This window comes from Piliocolobus tephrosceles, chromosome 16, assembly GCF_002776525.5.
Source record: "Piliocolobus tephrosceles isolate RC106 chromosome 16, ASM277652v3, whole genome shotgun sequence".
Taxonomy (NCBI): Eukaryota; Metazoa; Chordata; class Mammalia; order Primates; family Cercopithecidae; genus Piliocolobus; species Piliocolobus tephrosceles.
Genome location: NC_045449.1, coordinates 9,957,778 through 9,972,545, shown reverse-complemented (window position 1 = coordinate 9,972,545; position 14,768 = coordinate 9,957,778). Strand labels below are relative to the sequence as shown.

The 14,768-nt window shown below is 47.2% G+C and overlaps 1 protein-coding gene across 9 annotated transcripts in view; it reads left to right on the top strand.

Annotated features, from left to right (window-relative positions):
• GAS7 (growth arrest specific 7) overlaps nucleotides 1-14,768 on the top strand; it is a 292,165-nt gene that overhangs the window by 177,630 nt on the left and 99,767 nt on the right. For all 9 annotated transcript variants that reach the window (XM_023190869.3, XM_023190872.2, XM_023190874.3 and 6 more), the window contains one exon: nucleotides 5,912-6,032. In XM_023190869.3, coding sequence (XP_023046637.1) covers nucleotides 5,912-6,032 — 121 coding nt within the window. The remainder of the gene's footprint in view (nucleotides 1-5,911; nucleotides 6,033-14,768) is intronic.

Genomic DNA, 14,768 nt, shown 5'->3' with positions numbered 1-14,768 from the left:
CTGCAACGGGGTGGCTTCAGAGCACAGGACTCACCCAGGATCACTGTTACAAATGCAGCCTCCCAGGCCGCTCTGGAGATTGAGTCAAGCCTGAGAGTGTGCATTTGAACTCACATCCCAGGTGACTGCTGGGGTGCCCCGCGGTGACCATACTTTGAGAAACACTGCTGTAGAGGGATTTGTTTTTGATCTCTGTAATCTCTGGGTGACTTTGCTTGCCTGCTTTTTTTTTTTTTTTTTTTTTTTTAAAAGGGGGAATCAGTAGCCACCATTAAAGGGAAAATGTTGGGGGTTGCGTTGTTTTTTTAAATAAAGAGACAAGGAAGTCAGCCTACAGCTAGGGAACGTGACGGCCTGGACGCGGGCGGTGATATTTTTGCACATCATATGCTCACTTGAGGACTAGAGACAAGCAGGAGGATCAGGCTTGAGTCGTCATCCTCCTTGGGAAGGAGCTGGGGTGTCGGGTGGTCTCGGTGGGGAAGTAGAGCTCAGTAGGTATAGCTGGGGAGAGATGTGGCCCACCTTTAAGGTAACTGGATAGAAGTCTCTAGAACAAAGCTATTATTTTTATTAATTTTGTGTAGAGATGGGGTCTTGCTACATTGCCCAGGCTGCCCTTGAATTCCTGGCCTCAAGCAATCCTCCTGCCTCAGCCTCCCAAAACGCTGGGATTACAGGCATGAGTCGCTGCATCTGACCAGCTGATATTTTTAAGCAGTTGGCTTTTACCATTTAACTAACTGTGCCACACTGGGCAAGTTATTAAACCCTCTGTATCTCAGATGCATTGTTTTAAAGCAGGGATAAATGCCATCTATGAGGCAGGCTTGTTATGACGAGTAGCTGATTGTCTAAAGCACCCAGTCCAGTCTGGCATGCATTATGGATACTTGGTGACTGGTAAAAAGCCATTATTGATGGATACAAATGAATCTGAGCTCAGATATTTCTCAAGTACTTTCTAGAGTAGGGTTCTGAAGTAGTCTAGAAACCTCCTGATGTTACATATAAAATAGCGTGTGTATGTGTGTGTGCGCGCCCATTTTAGGGGACAGAAGATCATAGCCTTCCTCAGATTCTTAGAGGATGCGCTTTCCATATATATCATTGAACAGGTTGCCTGCTGAACAAGGAGGCCCAGGTGAGGGTGGATGGAGAAGGACTGGAGCCTGGCCTTGCACTCTGGCCGAGGGATGGTCTCTTCTCGAGGAAGAGGCTGCGTTTTATTATTCCCACAAAGACACCCTGTGTATTAGGTCAAGAATTTCCAAGTTAGAAAAAACTTCCTTCATTTTCCCCCACCCCCACTCCTGCTACCTCCGATCTTGTTCCTTCCAGGTGGGGTCTGTCCCCAACCCCCTGGGCCCATGTCACCTCTGCTTCTAGTTCAGTTCCCACGGGAAAGTGCTGACAGAATTGAAGGGAAAAAGCCACAGGACTAAGGAAGAGAAGGGAAGGATTTAACTTGGAAGGAAACTAATTAGAAGAATAAGATTGAGAGAGACCTTAATTATTGGGTGGTTACGCACACGGTATCCTCTGGATGCCTGGGGGCCGGCTGCTTCTGCCCCTCCGTGGCCATGAAGGGTGAGGTAATGCTGTAATGCTGGTGCTGTTGGACCTTAAGTGAGGACTTGAAGGTAGGGAGGTCTAACTTCTGCCTTCAACACACCTGTAAAAATTTTTTAATTTTTTCTTTATTTTTGAAACAGTCTCACTCTGTCACCCAGGCTGGAGTGCGGTGGCACGATCTCGGCTCATGGCAACCTCTGCTTCAAGGGTTCAAGTGATTTTCCTGCCTCAGCCTCCCGAGTAGCTGGGATTATAGGCATGCACCACCACGCCCAGCTACTTTTTGTTTTTAGAGACAGGGTCTCACCAGGTTGGCCAGGCTGGTCTTGAACTCCTGACCTCAGGTGATCTACCTGCCTTGGCCTCCCAAAGTGCTGGGATTATAGGCGTGAGCCACCATGCCCAGCCAAAAAAAATTTTTTTAAATTGTGGTACAGTACACATGACAAAATATTTACCATCAATGATATTTATGCATTCATGATATTGCGCAACCATTCCCACGATCCAGTTTCGGAACATTATCATTACCCCAGAGGGAAAACCCGTGCCTATCCTCCCCTCCCCAGACCCCTGGAAAAGACGAATCTATTTCTATCTCTATGGCTCTGCCCATTCCAGGCATTTCGTATAAATGAAATCAAAGAATACATGGTCTTTTGTGTCTGGCTCCTTGCACTTAGCATAATGTATTCAAGGTTTATCCATGTTGTAGCATGTATCACGGCTCCATTTTTTAAAAATTTCTGAATAATACTCTATTGTATGTCTATACTGCACTATCCATCCGTTGATGGCGATTTGAGTTTTTTCCACTTTTTGGCCATTACGAATGATACTGCTATGAGCATCCATGGATCAGTTTTTGTTTGACTGCTTGTTTCTAGGTTTTTGGGTCTATACCTGGTTGTCTCCATGTCTTTTGACTTCTGACTTTCTTAAAGTCAGCCATTAGGAGGAACTTCTTTCTAAGAGAAGAGAAAGGTGGTGGGACTGTGGCTGCCTCGGGAGATGGAGGCAGAGTGTGGCCCTGCAGGAGGGAGATGTGGAGACCACCTTCGCCACATCAGCCACGTTAGAAGATGGGCCTGGTTGTCCCAGTCCCCTCCTCCTCCCTTCTTTCAGCATCTCATGGCCCCTCATGGCTCAGTATCAGGGTGCCTCCCACGTTCTGTAAGGTCCTGAATTTGCAGAATGGAGGAGACCTCCTTGGTCATCAGTGTCTTAAGGAGAAGGGACGGCGTCATTATTGCTGTTTCATGGGTGGGACACTGAGGGGCACGGATTGGGTCCACTGGCTTTCCAGCCCTGTAAGGAGTGGTCTCCTCACTGCCCAGCCCTCTCACCAGAACGCACTGGCCAGATCTCAAGCTGTTAACCTCCCCAGCAGGTGTTTGCCTTCCAAGCAGGGTAGTATTGGAAACAGAAACCTCAGAGAAGTGACTGTTGATGGTGACATCTCAGACAGAGGGATGGTGAGGCTAGGGTGGAGGTCAGTATCGCCATAGACAGAGACTGTGTGAAGCTCTTCTAGCGGAAACCCCCATTCATTGCGCATCCCTCAGGATGGGATGCTACCCTAGGTGCCAGGTTGTTTATTGTTACCCTCTCCAGTGTCTTCCGCAACTGGGCTCATCTTATCACCCTTCTTTTCACAGATTCGAGAATAGCCTGGTGAGTCAGTAGCCTGTGGTCACATGGCTGTCAAGCGGTCCAGGCAGGATTGGCACTGAAGGCTGTTTGAGCCTCGAGGCTGTTTTCACTGTGCCTATGGGTTCCCGTCTCTGCACCCCTTTTCTGGCCCTGTCAGTATTTGATCCTTTCCATTTCCTCCCAGGTTATTTGGGTAAGCACCAGTGCGGCTTTCCCACATTCGATTGAAGGAGAAACTAGAATATTTCACTCAAGGAGAGGACACCTGGCATCTTGCCCCTCTGGTTCTAGAATCTCTTTCATCAAACACTTATGCCTGTAGTTGTATTTTTTTGTTCTTTGATTTGAGACAGGGTCTCACTCTGTCACCCAGGCTGGAGTGTCGTGGTGGGATCACAGCTCACTGCAACAACCTCCTAGGCTCAGGCGATCCTTCCACCTCAGCCTCCTGAGTAGCTGGGACCACAGGCATATGCCACCACACCCGGCTGATTTTAAAAATTATTTGCAGATGGAGTCTTCCTGTGTTGCCCAGGCTGGTCTCAAACTCCTGGGCTCAAGCCATTCTTCCACCTTGGCCTCCCAAAGTGCTAGGATTACGAGCGTGAGTCATTGCACCCGGCCCTAACCCTCATTTTTAATCCCCTGGCCCCCTGCCCTTGCCGACTTTATTTCCAATCCCATCGGACAGAGAGTACATCTCTTGTGCATGGGATACTTCTCTCTTTCTTTCAACATGCACGCGTGCACGTGCGCGCGCGCGCACACACACACACCTTGTTATAATCCACACCTATTTGTCTTGCATGTATTTTGGCCATCTTCCAATCCTGGAGAGGCCACAGCAGTGTGGAGGCACAGGTAAACCTGCCCAGATGTGGGCTTGTGCTTCCTGGACGTGCTGGTGAGACAGCAACCTGGGACCCTGGTGGGATGCCACACCGTGTTGAGCCTGGCTGCTGTCCACCTCACTGTCTCCTGCTTTCTTAGAAGACAGTCTTCCATACGGAATCAAATGGGCGCTGCAGGTTAGCAGGTGTAGGAGACGGAGCGTCCGGGGCACAGGGGAAAGCTTTTAATTAAGTTGTGAAAATTCATTATGAAACTTACACCACAGCTACGCAGAAGGGAGGCTGTGTTTACTCAAAGTCCCCCAGCAGCTCAGATTTAGTCGTTCCCTCCGATGACATGCAGGGCACCACGGGAAGCCACGGCACGTAGTTTTGCAACCTTCACAAAGCATGAGAGCAGCCTGGGAGCTGTGTGTCTCTGCTGTTGTCTTTCATTCTGTTATCTTGTTTCCCTAAGCGGGGGTCACCAGGGACCACCACTGTGGGCACAGCTGAGGGATACTGAGGACGTTTGGGAACCGATTACCTTTACTGTTTGTGAATAGCCCCTGGCTTTGCTGAGAAATTCATGGCTACTCTCTTCGTGTGGCTAGAATTCTGATTTTAATCAATTAACTTCAAAAGGCATAGCAATCTTATGGGCTAATTTGGACTCTCTGTCCTAATTTTAAAAGGTTCTTTAGCTAACAACTTTGGTTTCTGTGTGTATGGGAGAAAATTTAGGTGGAACAGATAGGTAGAAAGGAGAGTGTAATAATTGCCTGTAATCCCAGCACCCAGGGATCATGGCTGTTTGTTTGTTTGTTTTATTTTTGTTTGTTTTGAGATGGAGTCTTGCTCTGTTGCCCAGGCTGGAGTTGCAGTGGTGCGATCTCTGCTCACTGCAACCTCTACCTGCTAGGTTCAAGCAATTCTCCTGCCTCAGCCTCCAGAGTAGCTAGAACTACAGTCACACCCCACCACGCCTGGCTAATTGTTTGTATTTTTAGTAGAGATGGAGTTTCACCATGTTGCCCAGGCTGGTCGTGAACTCCTGAGCTCAGACAATCCACCCGCCCTGGCCTCCCAAAGTGCTGGGATTACAGTCGTGAGCCACTGCGCCCAGCCATGGCTGATTTTTTTTTAGTATGTGTCTACTCGATATCTAGTTTCTTTATATGTCATATACATTTTTCTCTGATTTGTTTTTTAACGAAAAATAACTCTATACATGGTTGAAAGAATTAAACCTCACATAAGTGCATACAATGGGAAGTCAGCGTCTTTTCTGTCTCCAAGTCCTAGTTCTTTTTGTCAGAGTGATCTGGACCCTTGGCGAGAGAAGCTCCATCCAGCTCTTCATGGATTCTCAGCATTATTGTAGATGTTTTGCATCTCGCTGCGGGATGACTTGCATTAATTACTTCTGCTAGGTTTGCAAAGCAAGCCTGGGGCCTTGTCTGCTGCTGTGCTTTGTGGTCTGGGAATTTCAGACTTCAGATTTCACAGTGGGAGCTGGTGGAGTGACAGGGCCCCTTTGCAAGCACAGCACCCTGTGAGTGATTTTCTAGGGGGCCGTGGAGAAAGTCCAGTTCCATTAGCTGAATGGCATTTTTCTCTCTGCTCCCAGAGGAGCTGTCCCCTGTGCAGGGGCTCTGAAAGCTCAGGTGCTCCTCACCGCTCCTGCAACCCCTGAGATCACGTGTGTGCTGCCTCTGACCTCAGGGGTTTGTGGGCCACAGACTTCCCAATGTCAACTACTCTAGGGTGAATTCATCAGCCTCTGCCTTCCTGGTTTAAAAACTCTTGCAAAAATGCCAAATGGGTGTGACCTTCTCTTTCTCCTCCGACAGAAGCCTGGTATGGTCCCCCCGCCGCCGGGAGAAGAAAGCCAGACGGTCATCCTTCCACCTGGCTGGCAAAGCTACCTGTCACCTCAGGGCCGGCGGTACTATGTCAACACGACCACCAATGGTGAGTGCCGCTTGGGGGAGCATCCTGCACCGACCCCCTGGTGTTCTGGCTGTCTAGAGGGGCAGGTTTTTTTTCACCCTTCTTCACCTCTCTGTTTGGGGGCTTTTTCTTCTTAAGTCTATGCTCAGAGCCTGCAGGGTCTGACTCCTCCCACTGTGCTGGGTGGTAGGGCTGAATGTCTGGGTGTGTAGTTCTGGGAGTATCTTGGAAAGAAGGCTGCCCTTAATGGTTTGAGTCCTCCTTGGACCCTCACGTCCACCCTGGGTATCTGTGTTAAACGTCCACCCTGGGTATCTGTGTTAAACCCAACCTCTTCGTCTGGGGGTGTGTTTTCTCAAAGGTATCTCAAAAGGTTCTGTGGTCAACAGCTGGTTTGAGTAAAATGAATGAGGCGAAGCCACTGCATGATCTCTTGGAATTTGGAAGGTTTGAATGATCGTGAAGCTTCAAAACGGGGATTGCAAATGCGAGGTTTCCCTAATTTCGCTACAACATCATCTTTTTCCTTAAGTATCTCACTGGCTGGTGTTTCTCTGGATGTTGTTTGGAAAATGCTGGGGGTACTGTACCATCAAATAGTATAGTTTCCACGTGCATTTCTGAGTTGAATAGGACCACACCTCAATGCCCCCAATCATTAGAGACCTCCCGGGACTTCAAATGACCCCAGGATCCCCAGAAGTTGGCTGTAGATGGTTTGTAAAAGGGAGTGCACCGCGTGGCAGGTTCTGTAACAAGGTGAATAGAGGGCACTATTGCAGGCTGTGGTCTTGGGCAGGGCAGGACAGGGCAAACCAGCTAAACAGAGCTGTATCTTGACCTCCATGACTCCCCAAAGAAATTACCATGAGAGGCTGGGCGTGGTGGCTCACGCCTGTAATCCCAGCACTTTGGGAGGCTGAGGCAGGCGGATCACGAGGTCAGGAGATCGAGACCATCCTAGCTCACACAGTGAAACCCTGTCTCTACTAAACATACAAAAAATTAGCCGGGCATGGTGGCGGGCGCCTGTAGTCCCAGCTACTCTGGAGGCCGAGGCAGGAGAATGGCGTGAACCCGAGAGGCGGAGCTTACAGTGAGCTGAGATCGCACCACTGCACTCTAACCTGGGCGACAGAGCGAGACTCTGTCTCAAGGGGAAAAAAAAAAAAAAACAACAAACTACCATGAAAGAACTGAGAGGATTTAAACCAAGCAAAGTTAGATTTGGTGGGGATCATAGACATGCGTGCCGAGGCAGAAGACGAAACTCCTACCCAAATCCACCTGCTGGCTCAGCCTTGGCCTCTCACTCCTCTGTGCCCACCTGACTACATGACCATCCCTTCCCACCTGCGAGTATCGTTACTACAGCTGATGATTATAAGCCTGCACCAGGAGGGGCTCCTAGTGACAGGGGAGCCAGCTACTGTTTAGCAGAGACACAAAGAAGGCAGTTGGTTTATTCGTATCCCCTGGCAACCTGACCTTCTGCAGGCTCAAGAGGGGTGATCTAGTGGAAGAGGTAATGAAGTTTCTAGGAAAAGGGAAGTAAGACTATTTCTGACCGTTCTAATCTTACACTTCCTCAAAACAAACACATGAACAGCTTTGCACTGTTACCGAAGACTTGAAGTTTCGGAGAAGAGTGTGACTATGTATGCAAAACACAGAATTTGGACCGCAGGATCATGAGATCATCAGTTATTTGGGACAACATTGGATCCAGATTTTTGGAAGGTCAGGTTGCCAGGGGATATGAATCATTTGGATCCATTATTGTCTCAACTAACCTACTCTATTGCAAAGGGGCGTGGGGGAAAATGGCTTTCTGAATGTCAGCATCTTTATCTTTTTTTAAGTTAGAGAATAGTTTATTTTCAGGGTAAAAAATTCAGTAAGTACAAAAGGATTTGAAATAAAAAATAATCCCTGGTCTCACCTTTTAAACATATGTACATTTATTCTTTTAAAGTAATTTGGAAAATATTGTCTATGTTGTCCTTTAAATTACTTTGACAGTGTATGCAGACATCTTTCTATCCTTTGTACATTTCAGTCTAACTCATTCTTTTAAACAGCGGTGTAGTAATCCACTGCGTGGGTATGCTATTAATTTCACCAGCATTCTATTAATGGATGTTTAAGTCACATTTATATCAATAGACAGTGTCTGGCAGCTTTTTTTCTGGGACTCACAATGTAGCAGATGCCACCGGTGAGAGCTTTCTTAGGGGTCCTGGGATATAGTGATCCCATGGAGACTCCAGGCCAGGGGTCAGTGAACTTTTTCTGTAAAGGGCCACGTAGCCAGTAGTTAGGCTTTGAGGGTCATGTGGTCTCCGTCCCAGCCACTCAGCTCTATTGTCGCAGCATGAAAGCAGCCCTGGATGATAGGTAAACAAATGAATGTAGCTGTGTTCCAATAAAACTTTATCTGTGGATCCCAAAATAGGAATTTCAAATAACTTGTGTGTGTTATAAAATATCATTGTTCCGGCCGGGTGTGGTGGCTCATGCCTGTAATCCCAGCACTTTGGGAGGCCGAGGCGGGTGGATCACTTGAGGTCAGGAGTTCCAGACCAGTCTGGTCAACATGGTAAAACCCCGTCTCTACTAAAAATATCAAAATTATCTGGATGTGTTTGGTGCTCACCTGTAAGTCCCAGCTACCGGAGAGGCTGAGGCAGGGGAACTGCTTGAACCCGGGAGGTGGAGGTTGCAGTGAGCCAAGATCACGCCATTGCACTCCCGCCTGGGCAACAAGAGCAATACTCTGTCTCAAGAAAACAAAAAAAATGTAAAAGACGATTTTCGTTGGCAAGTTCACTGGGCCATATGATAGTTGGTTTGACCAGATGGTCCCTTGGGCCACAGCTGCTGGTCCCTGCTTCAGGCTGTCTCTTGGCTCCACGAGGACTTGCCCTATTTGCCCTTCCTCTCTTTATTTATTTATTTAGACAGAATCTCACTCTGTTGCCCAGGCTAGAGTACAGTGGCACGATCATGGCTCACTGCAACCTCAACCTCCTGGACTCAAGCACTCCTCCTATCTCTGCCCCCTGAGTAGCTGGGATTACAGGCATGTGTCATCACGCCAGGCTGATTTTTTTGTTTTTTATTTATTTGCGACAGAGTCTCAACTCTGTTGCCCAGGCTAGAGTGCAGAGGCACGATCGTGGCTCACTGCAGCCTCAACTTCCTGGGCTTAAGTGACCCTCCCACCGCAGCCTCCTAAGTAGCTGGGATTACAGGCACATGTCACCACCCCTGGCTTTTTGCAGAGATGAAGTTTTGTCATGTTGCCCAGGCTGGTCTTGAATTCTTGGCCTCAAGTAATCTACTGATCTACTGGCCTTGACCTTCCAAAGTGTTGGGATTACAGGCATGAGCCACTGTGCCTAAAAGCAGTTTTGTTTTGGTTTTTTTTTTTTTTTTTTTTGGTAGTAGAGACAGGGTTTCAGTATGTTGCCTAGGCTGATCCCAAACTTCTGGCTTCTGCCTCTCCTTCCCAAAGTGCTAAGATTATAGGCATGAGCTACCGTGCTCAACTCTCTCCTTCTCTTTTATGCTAAAAATAATCCCAGCACCTACCTTGGTCTTACATTCTAGATATATTATGCCAGTTTTTATTCATTACTTGTTTAACTCTTTTTTTTTTTTTGAAGCAGTCTTGCTCTGTTACCCAGGCTGGAGCACAGTGGCATGATCTCAGCTTAGTGCAAACTCCGCCTCCCAGGTTCACGCCATTCTCCTGCCTCAGCCTCCCAAGTATCTGGAACTACAGATGCCTGCCACCATGCCCGACTATTTTTTTTTTTTTTTTTTTTGTATTTTTAGTAGAGGCGGGGTTTCACCGTGTTAGCCAGAATGGTCGCCATCTCCTGACCTCGTGATCCGCCCACCACAGCCTCCCAAAGTGCTGGGATTATGGGTGCAAGCCACCACACCCGGCCTTAACTCACTGTTTATCTGTTTGACTGAATCAGTCATTCAACACATAGTTTGAGCCTCAAATATGTACCAGGCAGAGTGAGTCTTGGGATACTGGGGATTTAATAAGAACAAAGTCTCTGCCCTCAGTGTTTATCTTCTTATAGTGGGAACAGAATCTCAGTGAAAACCTATTTGATTCAGTCAGGAAAGGATTGTGAAGCAGGAGTCCAGGGTGTTTTAAGAGCATTTCACAGAGAGACCCTAGGGAATCAGGGAGGCTTCCTGGAGGAGGAAGCTGGAGGATAGGAAAGGTATGGAAGGGGTAGGGGATGGGGAGTGTCTTACTGGTGGCAAAGAGTCAGCTGTGTTTGTAGGGATCGCGCAGCCCTTGAACATCATATTAATAATTCTGCTCGATAGTCTAAGGGAGAAGGAAAGCAGCTATTTTTCTGATTCTCCTCTGGAATCGTTTCTTAGACTTGTTTGATTTGGCTGTAGGGATGTTTTAAATATTTTTTAATCTGCCTGCCTTTCTGCAGGAAGGCATCTATGAGAATAGCCACTCATGTTTATCTTACCTCCTGACTCTTGGAGGCACCTGAGCTTGTGCCTCCTCACTGCTGGGCCGGCTGCATCTGCCTTTCTGCCCGGCCCATTGCTTCAGCATCTTTGCTCTGTCTCCAGGTGGCATTTCATCCACATGCCAGCCCAGTGCCCAGAAAGTACGGTCCTGGTTCTAAGCAGGCCATTCTTCTCTTCCTCTTTGTCTGTCTACCTTTCTTCCAGACACTTCTAATCTTTCTCTCTTAATCTCTAATCTCTTCTTTTCCAGAGGGTGCCAGGGCATAATAGGTGTTCTGTCTCCGTTTTTATACCTATAGCCAGTTGAAAGTCTAATGTACATTTGTATTACCTTGCCTTGGTAATCTGCTTGTTTTCTTTCTTTCTTTCTTTTTTTTTTCCCTTTTCTTGTTTTGAGAGTCTTGTTCTGTTGCCAGGCTGGAGTGCAGTGGCGCAATCTTGGCTCACTGCAACCTCCAACTCCCTGGTTCAAGTGAGTCTCCTGCCTCAGCCTCCTGAGTAGCTGGGATTACAGGCACGTGCCACCACGCCCAGCTAATTTTCGTATTTTTAGTAGAGATGCGGTTTCACCATGTTGGCCAGGATGGTCTCGATTTCCTGACCTCATGATCCACCCACCTCAGCCTCCCAAAGTGCTGGGATTACAGGCGTGAGCCACCACGCCTGGCTGGCTAATCTGCTTATTTTCACATCCATTTAGGATTTTGTGAATGAGGTTGTCACAGTGCTAGCCACTGAGCCAAGCTCTGGGGATCCAAAATCAAATTAGATGCTGTCTCTAATCTCAGAAGCTGCAGTTCTAACAGGGCCAGAGACACATATAAACCTATAAGTGTTACAAGTATTCGTGTGGAAATGTGGGGGCTCGAGGAAGGGAGTAGTCAACTTTATCTGAGTATCAACCAAGTCTTTGCAGGAAGGGAGGGGGCAGCCTTGACTCAGGCGCTCCAAGCCAAGGTTACAGCATGAGTAAAGACCAGGCAGCGAGAGAGAAACAGCGGATGTGTTTGGCATTGGTTAAGGAACAAAGAGGTGAGAGAGAGAGTCAGGGGCCTTGAGGCATTTTGAGGAGTCAGGTCTTTATCCTGTAGGCAGCGGGAATCCATGGGAAATTTCCAGGCGATGGCTTGACATGATCAGAATATTTTGGCAAGGTTGCTTGTGCGGCAGGGCGAAGGCTTTAAGGCCAGTAAGCATTGGGGCTGACAGACTAAATGAGAGGAGAAATAATGAGGTCAAACACCAATTCTACAGCAGTGGCTGGAGAGGAGGAGGTAGAATCTGTCAGACAGGATGTGGCAGGTCAGGGACTGGGAGTGCCTGGATTCCTCCGGGTTTTCTGCCTTGTGTGATGGGACCGTACAGTGAGTATAGGGTATTCAAAGGAGGAACAGGTTAGGAAGAAGGAAAATGAGTCCATGCCGAGTGCGTGGTTCCCTGGTGTGCGTTCAGGGAGAGATGGCTGGCGTTCGGATAGCTGCAGTGTGACTTAGAGGACTTCTGAGCTGGAGATGGGAACTTGGGGACCCACGTAGGTACACGGCCTGGCATGCAGAGAGTAGAATGGAGTTTGCCCCTCCTTGCCCTGTTGGCCCGGCCACTGTTGATCAGTGACCAACCTGCCCAGCCACACAGCGTGGCCCAGGATTTGCGTTTCATCAGCAGAGAGGTGAAGTGATGAGGATGTAGATCACCCAGGGCCTTGCAGCACATGTTTAAGGCAGCAGCCAAGGAGACTTTGAAGGAATTGTCAGAGATCCGAGGAATCCAGGAGAAGGTAATGCCATAAAAGGCAAGGGAGAAAAGATTGCCAGGGAGGGCAAGTCAGAGACAGACGGAAATATAGTTCAGGTTTATGACAAGAGTGATGTTTTAAATCACTGGGGAAAGCGCGGATTATTTAGTAAACGGTGTTGGCCCAGATGGCTAACAGGAGGTTTCAGTGGTTAATGCAGTAATGCTGTTGCTTTCATATAAACTCGCCAATGCCATCAGAGCGTGCTCCGTGGACTTTGGGAAGTCCCCATCTTTTTTGTGGCTGTCTGGAAATTTCATTATGCACAGTGGCCTTCAGTTCAGCCCCAGGAACTCCCGGGGTTTTGGTTTTAGGAAATCACTTGTCTTGCACTGTCCAGGGAAGTTCTCCATTCCCACCAAAAGTTGACTGCATTGCTGATGGTTTGGGTTGTATTTAGTGCATGGATAGTGAACTATTATGAATAGCCTACCCCATCCAGGGACCTCAGCTAGTGTTAAGGAGACTGTCTTAGTCTGTGCCGGCTGCAATAACAAAATACCATCGACTGGATGACATAAACAATGGAAATTTACTAATCATAGTTCAGGAGGATGGGAAGTCCAGGATCAAGGTGCTGGCTGATGTGGTGTCCGGTGTGGGCCTGCTTTCTGGTTCATAAGGACAGCTGCATTCTCACGTGGTGGAAAGGACAAACAAGCTCCCCTGGGTTTCTCTCTTTTTTTTTTTTTTTTGAGATAGAGTCTCTCTCTGTCGCCCAGGCTGGAGTGCAGTGGTGCGATCTCGGCTCACTGCAAGCTCCACCTCCCCGGTTCACCCCATTCTCCTGCCTCAGCCTCCTGAGTAGCTGGGACTACAGGCGCCTGCCACCACGCCCAGCTAATTTTTTGTATTTTTAGTAGAGACGGGGTTTTACCGTGTTAGCCAAGATGGTCTCGATCTCCTGACCTCATGATCCGCCTGTCTTGGCCTCCCAAAATGCTGGGATTACAGGCGTGAGCCACCGCGCCCGGCCTGGGTTTCTCTTTTAATGGCACTAAGTCCATGATGGTAGAGCCTGCATGACTTAGTCACCTCCTAAAAGCGCTGCCTCTTCATACTGTCACATGGGGAATTAGGTTTCAACACGTGAATCTGGAGGGGACACAAACATTCAGACCATGGCAGGGACCTCTTACTTATACAACAACAAATAATTTTATTTTGAGAGATATAGCACAACATTTTTTGTTCCATTTATAATTGAAAGGTTGGCCAGGTGTGGTGGCTCTCACCTGTAATCCAGCACTTTGGGAGGCTGAGGTGGGTGGATCACTTGAGCCCAAGAGCTCGAGACCAGCCTGGGGACCATGGTGAAACCCCATGTCTATTAAAAATACAAAAATTAGCTGAGCATGATGGCGCACACCTGTAGTCCCAGCTATTTGTGAGGCTGAAGTGGAAGGATCACTTGAGCCCAGGAGGCAGAGGTTGCAATGAACCGAAGTCGCACCATTGCTTTCCAGCCTGGGTGACAGAGCAAGACCCTGTCTCAAATAAATAAATAAAATAAAAATATAATTGGTGCCAGGTGCAGTGACTCACGCCTGTAATCCCAGCACTTTGGGAGACTGAGGTAGGCGGATCACGAGGTCAGGAGATCGAGACCATCCTGGTTAACACGGTGAAACCCTGTCTCTACTTAAAAAAATACAAAAAAATTAGCTGGGCATGGTGGCGGACGCCTGTAGTCCCAGCTACTCGGGAGTCTGAGGCAGGAGAATAGCGTGAACCCGGGGGGCAGAGCTTGCAGCGAGCTGAGATTGCAGCATTGCACTCCAGCCTGGGGGACAGAGCAAGACTCCGTCTCAAAAAATATATATATACACACACACACACACACACACACATATATGTGTGTGTATATAATGTGTAATATGTATACGTGTGGGTATAATGTATATATGTATATGTGTGTATATATGTATATATGTGTTGTGTATATATGTGTGTATATATAGGTATATATGTGTGTGCGTGTGTGTATATATATAATGTGTATATATGTATACGTGTGTGTATATAATGTGTATATGTGTATATATGTTTATATGTGTTGTGTATATATAGGTATATATATGTGTGCATGTGTGTGTATATATATAATGTGTATATATGTATACGTGTGTGTATATAATGTATATATGTGTATATATGTTTATATGTGTTGTGTATATATAGGTATATATATGTGTGCGTGTGTGTGTATATATATAATGTGTATATATGTATACGTGTGTGTATATTATGTGTATATATGTTTATATGTGTTGTGTATATATAGGTATATATAGGTATGTATATGTGTGCGTGTGTGTGTATATATAATGTGTATATATGTATATGTGTGTATATATATGTGTGTATATATGTTTATGTGTTGTGTATATATAGGTATATATATGTGTGCGTGTGTGTGTGTATATATATAATGTGTATATATG